Source organism: Hippichthys cyanospilos, chromosome 2 (genome assembly GCF_059441005.1).
Source record: "Hippichthys cyanospilos isolate Australia breed blue-spotted pipefish chromosome 2, RoL_Hcya_1.0, whole genome shotgun sequence".
NCBI classification, from domain to species: Eukaryota; Metazoa; Chordata; class Actinopteri; order Syngnathiformes; family Syngnathidae; genus Hippichthys; species Hippichthys cyanospilos.
Window position 1 is genome coordinate 26,299,717 of NC_142370.1, and position 13,534 is coordinate 26,313,250.

Below are 13,534 nucleotides of genomic sequence, written 5' to 3' on the forward strand. Positions count from 1 at the left end.
TGCAATTGGGAGAGTGAATTATTGTTCGTCTCTGTGTCCCCTGCAATTAGGTGGCAACCATTCCGGATGTCCCCAGTGTGCCGGGATCGGCACCAGTAAGCCCTTGTGAGAATAAGCGGCTCTAGAAATGGATGGTCGAATGGATAAATTAGTTCAATTCATAACTTGAATGGCATTAACCGAAATTAGATTTCACAATTAATCAACTGAATTGATCATCACTGCGTGAATGGCACGAAAGCAAAACCTGAGTTAAAATTATGCATTGATTTGCGTCAATTTTTCTCTTTTGCGCACAAGCGTTATACTTCCCGAGCATCAAAGCGCGTTTGCCTTAAAATCATTAAAATCTCGAACAATAAAACGCCCTGTAAGAATAGATGTTATATAGTTTTCCACGAAAGCGCGAGGAAGAGTCACTGATGGATGTGCAATGAATTAGGCTATAGGGGAGGGGTGGTGGGAGATGCCACTGTACGAGGAAGGCAGCAGCAGGCAAGCGGCTCCTCAGACAATACGGCCCCACCCCACGCCCCCAAGCACCTCCATCAGAGCGACAACTTCACTTTGTCATCCCAAAGTCTTTATTTCACACAATGCATACATTAGGAGAATAATGTAGTTTCGCGGCTCTAGCGATGCCTTCAAAGCTGCGGCGATGGATGCGTGGACGAACAGGTGCCAAGGAGCCCGTGTGGCGCGACTGATGATGACGGCGTGAATCCTTAAAATAATCACAATGTATGTAAATGTTAACATTTCTGTTGATTTGAAAACAAAACAGTAAAGAATAGACGCCGGGACCGCACGACTTTCATCACACCAAGTTAAACTGCACCCCCCTTCGGAACACGACTCGCATAGTGACACCGATTCATTAATCTCCTTCCATTCCCTAAGCTGTAGCAATGAAAACTGCATTAGCATTCTGCTTTGGCGTGTATATCTAAGTGGCTTAAAAAGTGATTTGAAGTTGATTTGTATATAAAAGGCTCTCTCTTTATCCGGATTGGAGCTAATCTGCTCGGTGTCGCATGACTGCTTTAGGAAGCCCTGTTAGGGCACCTTCCTATGTAGGGCCGCACCAGAAATGTAGGCTGGCTGTCGTCAAGCCTCTTTACGAAAGCCCACATCCTTTTGCATGTCATCGCAGAGATTATTCTATACCTCTGCAGCTCAAAATGCAAACGTGCAAGTAGACTGATAAATGTCACACGTACATGAAGAAAATTGCAAGCGAAATGAACATTGAAGAAATGGATACACACGCGCATCGAAGGGGGTCTACGTCAAACTGACCTACTCACATCAAACATGTGATTACTTCGGGAAGAAAAAAAAAACACTTCAACACTCGCGGGTTGCATAAGCAGGCACTTAATTGTGCCCTCCCTTGTGCGTAAAATCATTTACAACCAAATTAAGGTATAGGTTCCGGCCCATAACGAAAGAGAGAGTGAGAGTGCCCGTTATACATGTTACAGAGAGGAGGAGATGCGGTAAGAGAGTTGGCGAATCCAGCCACTTCAGTTTAAAAGGGCACCCCCCTCCTTCTCGGGGCTAATATTGCGCGGAATAACCACGCACCGGCTTGGCAACTTCGGACGCCACCTTCGCAAGCCTGCGTAGGACACATTCATGGGAAAATTATATTATCCGGCGTGGATGGATAACGACCATGAGATCCTGCAAATATTATGCACAACGCTCCGGATTGCCCAATCTACCCCCCACCCCCCACCCCCGCCCCTCATCTGTCTTTTCTACACAGTTGTGTTTCCTTATTCATTGTGCGCCCTATGAAGAGCATTAACTATCCCTCCCTCCAATCCTATTGAAAAGGCTCCGAGGAAGAGAGAGAAAAAACACAGAGGGAGATGTGAGCAGCAAATCCCTTTTTTATTCCCCCTCGTAGCACTCAATAAGAGAAGAATGTGTTGCCTATCTGCTGTCACCGCCGAGGGGATCAAGTCTGCGGGACTGTCCCACGCGTTCCATGCACCGCGCAGAGCATCACTCTGAGGGACACAGTGAGGAGGAGTGCAGCATCCTCGCATGCGTGGACTCTTCAACATCACTCTGCAGTCGGTCTCCTCTCGACATCTTACACTCGGGTCAAATAACTTATCATCGGACTGGTGAGTTTATGCGCCGCGCAGAAGGACGCAAAAGACTAGATCCGTTTCAAGTTCCATATTGATGTATGCAATGCGTTTGGTGATGAAATAATGCCAGACAAAAATGTGATTATCCAAGGTGAGCGAGAGTGCGATGAGGAATTTGGCGCTTCTGCTGGGAGTAAAAGCCGCGTGCATCCTGCTGGTGTCGTCGCTCTCCGGCACCGGGGCAGTCAACAACAGTGGCCGCTGGTGGTGAGTGCAAGTCCGCCGTGGCTTTGCAAGCGTGGAGAGACGAGAGAAAAAAAGAAAGAGGGCAACTAGCAACTAATTTAACGGTGGTTTGAGCAGGGGAAGACCCCCGACCTGTTGCGCGTAGCTGGGTTCAAAGTCAAATTTTGGCAAAAATTTTACAACCACGTTAGCTTGTGTGTTTACAAACGTCTCCATTTGAGTTTCAACCTAGTTTATTTATTTTTCTTAACTGTGATTTTACAGACATCCTAATTTAATTACTCTTATAAATCCCTGCACATTTTACACAAACCAAAGTTTGTGTTCAAGATGAAGCAAATCATACCTTTGGAACATATTTACACACAACTTTCTTATTCAAGCTCATCAAATGAACAATATTTTGACACGAGGGCGGCAATAAATGGTTTGAGGTTAAGTTTGCGTTTTCTTTGCAATTACTTTTTTATGTGCTTGTTTCAATGTAATTATAGGCCTGGCAGTTTTTGAGCAAATGATTTACACCATTTTGGAAAGTTCCTGGCTCTTCTCTAAAATCAAGAAGATGAAAGAAATATACTTGAAACAAAAAAGGCAAAAAACATGAACAAAAATGAAAAATATACTTAACTGAGAATAGCGGAATTTTTAGAACAGTATGTTAATGTTTTGCGTTGGTCATTTTAGGACTCCAGTGGAAACTGTCAAAATCTACAGAGAGCATGCAAGTGTACTGCATATTTACAGTTTAACCTATGAGTTTTGGGACTTCACAACATGACACCTTTAAGAATAATAATGCTTTAGTCTGTTCAATAGTTCTTTAATGGGCTTGTTATTCTACATTGAAGGAAGTCTTATGTTTTCAGAAACATAAAATTGGCAAAAATGTCTTGATGAGATAAAGATTAAATTTCTATCTATCTATCTATCTATCTATCTATCTATCTATCTATCTATCTATCTATCTATCTATCTATCTATCTATCTATCTATCTATCTATCTATCTATCTATCTATCTATCTATCTATCTATCTATCTATCTATCTATCCATCCATCCATCCATCCATCCATCCATCCATCCATCCACCCACCCACCCACCCACCCACCCACCCACCCATCCATCCATCCATCCATCCATCCATCCATCCATCCATCCATCCATCCATCCATCCATCCATCTATCTATCTATCTATCTATCTATCTATCTATCTATCTATCTATCTATCTATCTATCTATCTATCTATCTAAGCACGTTTTGGACAATTTGCTGTTCCCTAACAAAAAGATCAGTCAAAAAATGTATAGCGGATGTTTGATCCATGAATGGATCAAAGAATTTTTATAAACACAATGGTCCATTTTAAATTGGTCCTGAAAGCATATTATGCCATTTTTTTAAGAACCTTGTAGGTATTTTTTAAAAAAAAATATTTTTTTATTTTTTACTGCCTCGAAACGTCATGCTTGCTTTGACCCCTTATCCTTAGGGGCATTGTCAACGTGGCCTCCTCATCCAACCTTCTCACCAACTCCAAGAATGTGCAGTTGGTCCTGGACCCGAGCCTGGCTCTACTGAGTCGTCGGCAGCGTCGACTGATTCGGCAGAATCCTGGCATCTTGCACGCCATCACTGCAGGACTGCACACAGCCATAAAAGAATGCAAGTGGCAGTTCCGTAACCGCCGCTGGAACTGCCCGACCACCCACAGCCCGGCAATATTTGGCAAGATTGTCAACCGTGGTAAGTCTCTTTTGTCTTTTCCTTCTGGCGATCTTTGTAAGGGTTTGGGGAGGATGAAACAGAATCCATTGTTCATATTAAAAAGCCTTTTCATGAAATATTTCACCGATGAAAGGGATTTGGATGGGAACAAAGTCTGTGGTTAGTCCTGTTGCCCTAGAGTGAGGGTTCTGGGTTTGAATCTCAGCTCGGGCATTTCTGTGTGGAGTTTGCATGCTCTCCAAGTGGGGTTTTCTCTTTTAGGCTATACATCAAACAGGAAATTTGTTAAGTGTCGTGATGTGTTCTAATGAGAAGCCTTGCTGTTGTTTCTTCAGGTTGCAGAGAGACAGCCTTTGTGTTTGCAATCACTAGTGCCGGGGTGACCCATGCGGTGGCTCGGTCATGTTCTGAAGGGGCCATTGAATCGTGCACGTGCGATTACCGGCGCAGAGGTCCCGGCGGGCCAGACTGGCATTGGGGCGGCTGCAGTGACAATGTAGACTTTGGCAGGATGTTCGGTCGTGAATTTGTGGACTCCAGCGAGCGAGGGCGAGATCTACGCTATCTCACCAATGTACACAATAACGAGGCCGGCAGAGTGGTATGGCTTGAAATGGGCGAATGGTCTCTTGTGGGGGAGTACCTGCTAATACTGACTTTGGTTTCCTTTCATCGCAGACGGTGTCGTCGGAGATGCGTCAGGAGTGCAAGTGTCACGGCATGTCAGGCTCCTGCACCGTGCGGACCTGTTGGATGCGCCTCCCAAGCTTCCGCGCTGTGGGAGACTTCCTCAAAGACCGCTTTGATGGTGCATCCCGAGTTGTTTACGCCAACAAGGGCAGCAATCGCGTGTCCCATCGAGCAGACCCTCGCCACCTGGAACCAGAAAACCCAGCTCACAAACCCCCATCCACCATTGACCTGGTCTATTTTGAGAAATCGCCAAACTTCTGCTCTTACAATGGCAAAACTGGCACTTTGGGAACTTCGGGCAGAACTTGCAATAGCTCTTCTCCGGGCCTGGACGGATGTGAGCTTTTGTGCTGTGGACGTGGGTTTAAAACCCGGGCAGAGAGTATCACCGAGCGCTGTAATTGCACATTTCACTGGTGTTGTCATGTCAGTTGCCTGAACTGCACCAGTACTCGAACTTTACACCAGTGTCTGTGATTGTGGGGTGACTGGAATGTTTAGTTAGACCTGTGAGAAGCAGAACCTGTTAGAAAAGAAGTAGTTGGCCGAGAATGTCATAAGTACTGTGGTTGCTATGGATAAACTGACAGGGAACGTTATCAAAAAATCAGTCAGTGGACAAAAGCACAAATGTACAAACAGGGTATGGAAGACAATTGCTTCTTACATATTTAATGCATATTTTTAATGCTCATTACAAATGAGAGTGCTTTACATGTTTTCATGAACTCGTAAAGCGTTATGAAAAGCGTTCATTCTTTTGCTAATGTTTTTTTAATTTAAATTTTTTCATTGCAGTCACCTTTCGCCACTCTACAGGCCTTCTCATTTAGATTTCATATCGAGCAGCGCCTACACTGCCCTCAGCCTTGATAGGATGGCCGCTACACAGCCCAATTGCTAAATGACTGGGATAGGAAAACAAGGAAAACAGAAAACAAAGGAAAACAAAAAGGAAAACAAAAAGTGAAGAATTGGGATTCGACTATATTTTGGTGACTCTGAGTTTAATGAAACAGGTTGTTGCTGGAATAAGATGAAGGCTTGTAATTACATTTTTAGGTAAATGTGACTGCGCATCATCATAGCAAATTTAAACTGAGGGCCAAATAGTGACTAATGCGAACCGGACCGGATTAAAACCACAAACATTGAAAAACATTAAGAGTTGTTGTTGTGTTTTGAAGAATTGATAAAGCATCATAATGTGCATCAGCTGAGAGAACCAAAATATTGTAAATATCAAAATGTATGAATATATTTATAATGAAGACATTGCTGAATGATGTATGATGTATGCAACTGTCAATGTTGGAGAAATTGTCACTAGTCTCATTGTTTATAGGTTTGTGATCATTTTCTCAAGTAATGCAGCTGACACCAAGAACATACGGTAACATTACCATTGTATTTTGTCATGCACTGAATACACGACTGTTTTTTATAGATGTAAATATAAAAATATTTATTTCTAAGGGTTTTCCCACTGCAATAGTAAGGTGTGAGAAGCGATGCTCTTTAGGGAATACAAGTGATGTTAGGTGGCAGTTTTTGTATTGTATGATAGAACAATAAAGTCTATATTTTTCAATGAAGTCTCGAATGCGTCTACATTATGTGTTAGAGTTATGTTTTTTGTTCGAAATGCTCAACCAAGTGAGCATATAAATGTGTCCCTGGGTGTCCTGGGCTTAATCCTATTATCAGCAGCAAAGCTCACAAAACATCTTTGCATCGACGCTCTCCACTGAAAAAGGCCCATCTTATCCTACCGCATTAACCTAACTTCAGAGAGCATGGGCTTTCATGACAATGAAATGAAAATTATGCTTTCATTTTCATGCAGAAATAATAATTAAAAAAAATACTGTAGGAATTGTCCAAGAGTTTTCACCAATCCTTGGCATTGTGATAAACCATATGATTTTTGAAAGCGGATGGACCCATATGGACCACAGATCAACAAGTGGTTATGTGAAAAGGAGGATTCAATTGTTTGGATATACTGTAGCTCTACAGCTTGAGCATCAAATAAAAGTTTTTTGAAAGGTAGGTCTGAAGGGTTTCGGTAAGCAATATTCAATACTGATTCAAATATTTGATGGCGAAGGTGAAAAACAATGATGGGGGACTTTTACGAAAGAGGGGAGAAGGCAGAGTTCAAATGGCAGGCATGAGAGTGAGTGGGAGATTTGGAGGGTGGGAGAGTGGAGGAGGGTGGGGCGATGCCTGTGGGAGTGCTGAGGAGTCAGTGATAATTAGCTCAATTAGTGACAAAGGCAGTGTAATAAATACCGACTTAGTGTCTGGGTCCCTGCTGGCTTCTCCGTGCGCAGCCTGCGATGTGGACCTGGCCTGATGGACAATTCATTAAACCGACAAAATACCCCACCGTCCAGGCGTGACGCAGCGAGTTAGCACCCTACAGGCCCGGCTCATTGTTCTAATTGTCTGGGCTGGAGTCACTTTGTGGCCGCCTCCCACTTCACCCACCCCGCCTCCACACTCTAGCCTTCAGAAAACCTATGGTGTTAATGCCCCTACCTTACTGTGTAAGTAGGTGATCGGCAGGTTTAAGGGAAAAAAAAAACTGTGAGAGTTTCTGGGGGTGGGGGAAACGGTGGGATTAGCGAATGGAGGTTGCCCGGGAGTGCTGGGAGCAGCTCTGATCGGAATGTAGGAGAGATGAGTCCAGAAGCTCGGATGCGGGACAAAGCGAGAGTTAATAAGGAAAGATTGAAGGGCCTGGCGACAATGGGCCGCCACCCGAGTCGAGATGAAATTGCTTCCGAGGATTATTCCGAGAGGGCGTGAGCGTTGTCGCCTTTTTGTGAGTGTGCGCAAGTGGGTGTATGTGTGTTTGGTTTGGCATTTGTGTGTTTGTGCTCCAATGTGTGTACAGAGACAGGGGGAGAAATGGATTGATGGCTGCCCCTCTGGTTGGGGAGCAAGAGACCAGTGGAGGCTAACCGGCTGTTCCCACAGTCTGTTCTACTGCGGCACCTTTGACACGCGGGTCTGCCAGGCGGCGAGCGGGCAGTCGTGGTGAGAAGGCCAGCGGCCAAAACAACACAACTGTCACTGGAGAACCAGAGGCAAGGTGCAGGCTGGGGTTTGGAGCGCAAATATGCAAAAGAGATGTTACCCAAAATTGCTGATTTTGACTTAAATCCATTCATTTTCTCAATCGCTTGACCTCACAAGGTGATACAGGCTTTCTGGTGCATATATCATCTGTCTTTAGGCAGCAGGCTGGTTACACCCTGAACTGGTGGCCAGCCAATAGCAGGGCAAAAACAAACAAAGGGTAATTTGGACTGTCCTGTTTAGTTACCATGCATAGTTTGGGGGTACTGCAGGAGTAAACCAGAGTGTCCGGAGAGAACCCACGCGGGCACGCAGAGAGCATGCAAACTCCACACTGGAAGGCCGGAGCCAGAACCGGCTTGACGACCTCCGCATGTGAGGCGGGCATGATAATCGGTCTTCTTGTGTGCCGCCCTGGTTTGAATTAAGACATGAAAATGGGTGGGACTGTATTACTGGGAGGTGACAGAGTCCAATCCACTGAGTGTGACATTTTTATGTCCAAAGGTGTTTATGACTCACGCTTGAACAGTTTTTTCACAGTTGATGATACAACACAGCAGCTTCACATTAAAATTCCTTTCAGAATCACGGACGCCTGTTAGCGTGTTAGGTGGAATGGCCTCCAATTTAAAGGCCGTATAAAGCAGAATTCGGTTTGAGTCACCTCACTGAATGGTGGGCTGCTCATAATTCAATGTCGACAGACAATATGGGCAGGACAGATAGGATCTGAAATCATCGATTTAGGTCACCTCTCATTCTTGAACTATTATTTATCTGTTTTTATTTTTAAGACTGAAATACATGACACCAAAGAATTAACAAAGGAATCGTCTTCAAATACTAAATGACAAGTTACATGGAGTGGATGGCTGGATGGCTGGCTGGGTGGATGGATCGATAATGGACGAACGGACGGCTGGACGAACAAACGGATGGATGGATAAAATATGGGTGGATAAACATTGGTGGATGGATAGGTGCACAATGAATAGTTGGATTGGTGGATAGGATGGATGAATGTGTGCATGACTCAAAGGTTGCACCGTATAATGCATAGATGCTGAATGGATGGAGGGATGATGGATGAACAGGTGAATGGACAGGTACAGTACATAAATAATTCCATTAAATTACATTAACTAATCCATTGAACTTGACTTTTTGTATTTTACTCAGAACTTCCGCACATGCCCCATACTCAGTGTGCGCATGTCTTTGTGTGCACATGTGTCTTTGTGGATGCATTTGTGTGCATGCAGGCGGCAGCTGCAAAGCAGACCCAGTGCAGGAGAACACTCCCATAGCAACTGACCTTTTAGGCAGATGGCGGTTCCAAAGTGAGAGCCACGCAGCATCACAATGGCCGTGGCCTCCGAACATCTCCATCACTTCATCATTCAGCGACTTGCCACAAGCGACCACACAAGAGAGGGAGCGACGCCACTCAAGGGGCATTGTGATCAAGCTTTAATGACACCGCACATTCCGTGTCACCCGTCAATTTGGCTTCGACTTCTCCGAGTGTAGCAAGCCAAGCAGGAAGGAATAGGAGCACTGATTGAGCAGCGATGCATCTTTGCTCTCTGCTCTCTGCAAAACTCCAGACTCTGTCAAACCACAAATTTAGGTTTGTGCACGTGAATGAGACGCGGAATGTGGATGAAGCTCCTCAGCCTGCTGACCAGTCTTTACATTGTCTGTGGTCAAGCTTTGCGAACTAGCTATGCAGTGAAGGCGGGAGGGAGTTCACTGTACAAGTATCCTTGTGCGTCAGGTCTACAGAAATGATCGCCATTTTCGCACTTGACTTGTAGCTGTCCTACATTGTTGACTCGGGAATGACCGTAACATGCCTCTTTGAGTCGACACATAGCACCAAGCAATGGTCTCTAAACCGCTCAACAGTTTAGGGAACACAAAGATTTTTTGGTTTTAATTGGGAGCTGTGTTTTACAGGAGGAGTGGGTGAAGACTCAGCACTGACACAGCAGTGAAGGAATGTTTATTTGGAGCATTTTGTGAGCCCAGCGGCTTGCAGGGAATACGACATTCTTCTGTCACTGGTTCTAGTCCTCGCCGGGCAACAACTATACTTACACTTGCAAGCAATACACCTTTTCTGCAATTTGGTATTTCTGCAATACAGGTGGACTTCCAAAATGGACTCATTCAAAGACATTTTCTAAAACATTGAAAACCCTTGTGTGTCAAATAATAATATGAAATGGTAAAACTAGATCATAAATCACTGGATTAGTGGATGGTTTATTGAGTGGATGGATGGATGCAGTGGAATATTAGTGGCCTGGAATGTTAGTGAACTAAGTGGCCTAGATTTTGTATGATGAAAGTATGAAAATGATTCCCTCTCATCCCTTCTGTCGTCAGACACTATCACTTCTTCAAAAAATTTAAAAGTGATGTTTACATGTTCATTCATCTATGCTTCGATCCATGTATTATCTAATTTTTAAATAATGCTTCAACATATACAGTATTTCTTGGGCGGCTGGAGAGTGGTTAGCAGGTCGGCCTCACAGTTCAGAGTCTCGAGTTCAATTCCAGATCACTCTGGCCTTCCTGTGTGGCATTAGTATGTTCTCCCCGAGCCTGCACTCAGGCCTTCTCCACATGCTTCCGAGTGCCCTGCATTTGGCTGGCAACCAGTTCAGGGTGTACCCCGCCTACTGCCTGTAGATAGCTGGGATAGGAACCAGCAAGCTAGCGCCCCAACTGTCGATAAGCGGCTATGCAAACTGAATGGATGCATGTGTCATGTCCCAGCCACATCAACAACATAGGCATCCTCGACCACAAATAACTAAGCTGTACATGTTTGTATGCCTGCATGTGACTGCAGGCATGCTTCTTGCAGCAGTGGGTCCCATCCATTATCCGCCCCATCTCACCGCCAAAGTAAGCAAAAAAGACATTTCTTCTGGCAAATCCTCTTTAAGGCCATGCAGGGACAGAGGACAGGCAACCACAGGCCCCACAAATCTTCCCGAATGAACGCATGCTGGCAATGGTTTGCATAACACAACTGCACTAGTGTTGCATTCCCCCAGTCGGCAAAACATGCATATTTTCCTGGTGCCATATTGACACCGCTTTCTCCCAGTCGCTTTTGTCTGTGTCTGTGTAATAGACACACACAGGCTTTTAGCAGTAATGAGTACCAGAACTACAGAGATGCTAAAAGCTCTGCCAGCTGTGTTTGGATACAGATTGCATGCTTGAAAAAAAATACAATCGAAACGAAAATCATTCTAGTTTTACCCTAGAGTAAATTCGCATCTTGGTTTAACATCCATTTCTGAAGCCACTGATGGATGATTGAATGCGTACAGGGAAAACGTGAACAAGTCTCATTAAAAGGCATTGTTTAATTAGGCAACACAATTTGAGTCATTAAACAAAGGTTCTACACAATAACAGCAGTAAAACATAATTAAAACACGAAAGGCTGATACAGACTTGACGTTGTTATTCCACTAAAAATCTCAAGCATTATGCTCTGTCAAAGAAGCGCCTCAAAAAGATGACAAGACATTTATGTTTAGGAGTAGTAAGTAATAGAATTGTGCATGGCTTTTCATACAGACCTACACATACTGTATTATAGATCACTTGCACTACGGCTATGTTGCGAGATTCCCCCATAACCCTTCAGAGACCAATATTTGCGTGTTAGTGTGCGAATCCGTGCAAATCTGGTGGAAACACGCTGCCTAATTATATAACATAAGTGGACATAAGTTGGTTTTCATTGGCCTGGATTCAGTTAAGTGAACGTTTTGGGTCCATGCCTTTATTTTTATTCACTAGTTGCTTTTGATACTGGATGAATATAAGTATTAGTTTCACAGCAGACATCACTACTTGGGGAAACCACAACAATGTAATGAGATTTAATAGTAGAGTAAAATCAACATATTCACGTTATACCGCATATGTAGTGGTGGAACTGGGAAGTAACAATTAAATACCAATAATTTGTTGATGGGATAGTTAGCAGTGCTCCTTTTTATTATTTGGTGTGTACTTTATTCTTATTCTTATTCTTATTCTTATTCTTATTCTTATTCTTATTCTTATTCTTATTCTTATTCTTATTCTTATTCTTATTCTTATTCTTGTTGCACTTGTTGGAAACCTTGTTGTTGCAGTACTGCTTTTGTTTGTTTTGTTTTGTTTTGTTTTGCCCTGGTAGACGAGAAAGGAGCTCAGTGAAAGATGTAAACTTGACTTGATTGTCATCTAGCGGCTCAAAAATGACACTGCAACTACAAAGTTGAGTAAAAACAGTTTCAACTGAGAAGATACCCAAAACAATGGATGACAAAGTCATTAAACAGCGCAGAGTGATTGAGAAAACAGGTTTTCAATCATGGTTTTTCCACTTTTCCACAGTCCACTTTTCATCAACATGTCATTTGATAGCTGCTTGGCACATTTTACGTCCTCAAAAAAGTCTCTTTGGGTCCACAAAAGCTTTGTTTTTGGTCCACTGACGTTATATAAATCTGAACTTTACTGTGAAAATGAATGTATGCTACGTAGTTTGTGGTACAAACCTTTTGTATATGAGGTACCCGGTCTTTGCAGTGTTGTGACTGGCCAATCTGCAACAAACAATGACTACATATTTTAATAGTTAATTTAATACTTATCTTTAAAGCTGCACAAAGCAAACATTCATAAGTCTCAAGGAGTGCCAAATTGTAAAATTCGAATGGGATGAATAACTGTATTAACAAATGTCCACAGCATTAAAAAATTTAGAATGAAAACAGGGTGAAGACTGAATCTTTATCAGGGGTATAAATTGATCATTTATTTAATTTATGATTTTGCAGTCAATATCAAATGCATGCATGATCCAAGAAAGAAAAATCACTTACCAATAGACCAAACTTTATTAACAGTAAAAAGTTTGCAGAATAGCGAGGGCAACTGCAAAAACGTCTCAGAGCAACAGGACTTTTTAAAGTGATGAGGCAGTTAAACAAGTCAAACTTTGAGGTAAATTGTTTTTGTCATGTAATATCACAACAAAATTTCAGAAAACGACAACAAAGTCCACACAATAAGACACAAACCCATGCCTCATTTTTCACTTCACATTAAAAAAACAAAAACAAAAAAAACCTTCACAATTCGGGTGAAAGCAGGGTGGTGACAAGCACACATGCTATGTTCCATTCACGCAAGTCTTTCCATTTTAGCTTCTTTTTTTTTTAACGTCTCATTACATTCAGCATTATAAAAGTTCAACTATTAAAGCAACAATTCCACAATAATGAGTCGAGAATACTGAGCTTGGTCTCATCCGTGCTCCCTAAATGAACATGAACAGAAAAGTCACTGCACAGTAGCAATAAGGTATTTGGGTGCTAGAAAGAAGCAGGAGGTAACATCTCTCGTCCACTTGAGGAATATGCTGGATAAGATTTGGAATATAGCTGATTAAATACACCAAGGCTGAAACAAGCAACACTGATAAATACACGACTGCGAGTGAAACTTAACACAACCCAAGTTTGACTTGCTAAGCAATTAAATAAAACCTCTGTACTCTCAGCCTCAAGTGCCTTAACATAAGAGCTTTAGCTGAAATTACAGTCAATTTTCTGTGAAAAAAATTGCAGCAAACTTGAGCGTAA

General features: G+C 43.0%; 1 protein-coding gene across 1 annotated transcript; it reads left to right on the forward strand.

Annotated features, from left to right (window-relative positions):
- The first annotated feature begins 1,998 nt into the window (after positions 1–1,998).
- On the forward strand, positions 1,999–6,310 carry wnt1 (wingless-type MMTV integration site family, member 1). The gene is made up of 5 exons (XM_088405086.1): positions 1,999–2,138; positions 2,257–2,372; positions 3,847–4,100; positions 4,418–4,683; positions 4,761–6,310. The coding sequence occupies exons 2-5, from the start codon at positions 2,272–2,274 to the stop codon at positions 5,250–5,252; spliced, it is 1,113 nt and encodes a 370-aa protein (XP_088261212.1). The 5' UTR covers positions 1,999–2,138; positions 2,257–2,271; the 3' UTR covers positions 5,253–6,310.
- The last annotated feature ends 7,224 nt before the right edge of the window (positions 6,311–13,534 follow it).

Excerpts from the sequence above, each read along its gene's own strand:
- wnt1 (XM_088405086.1), top strand. The coding sequence starts at position 2,272 with ATGAGGAATTTGGCGCTTCTGCTGGGAGTAAAAGCCGCGTGCATCCTG. Across the intron at positions 2,373-3,846 it reads AACAACAGTGGCCGCTGGTG|GGGCATTGTCAACGTGGCCT; the intron begins GTGAGTGCAAGT and ends CCTTATCCTTAG. Across the intron at positions 4,101-4,417 it reads TGGCAAGATTGTCAACCGTG|GTTGCAGAGAGACAGCCTTT; the intron begins GTAAGTCTCTTT and ends TTGTTTCTTCAG.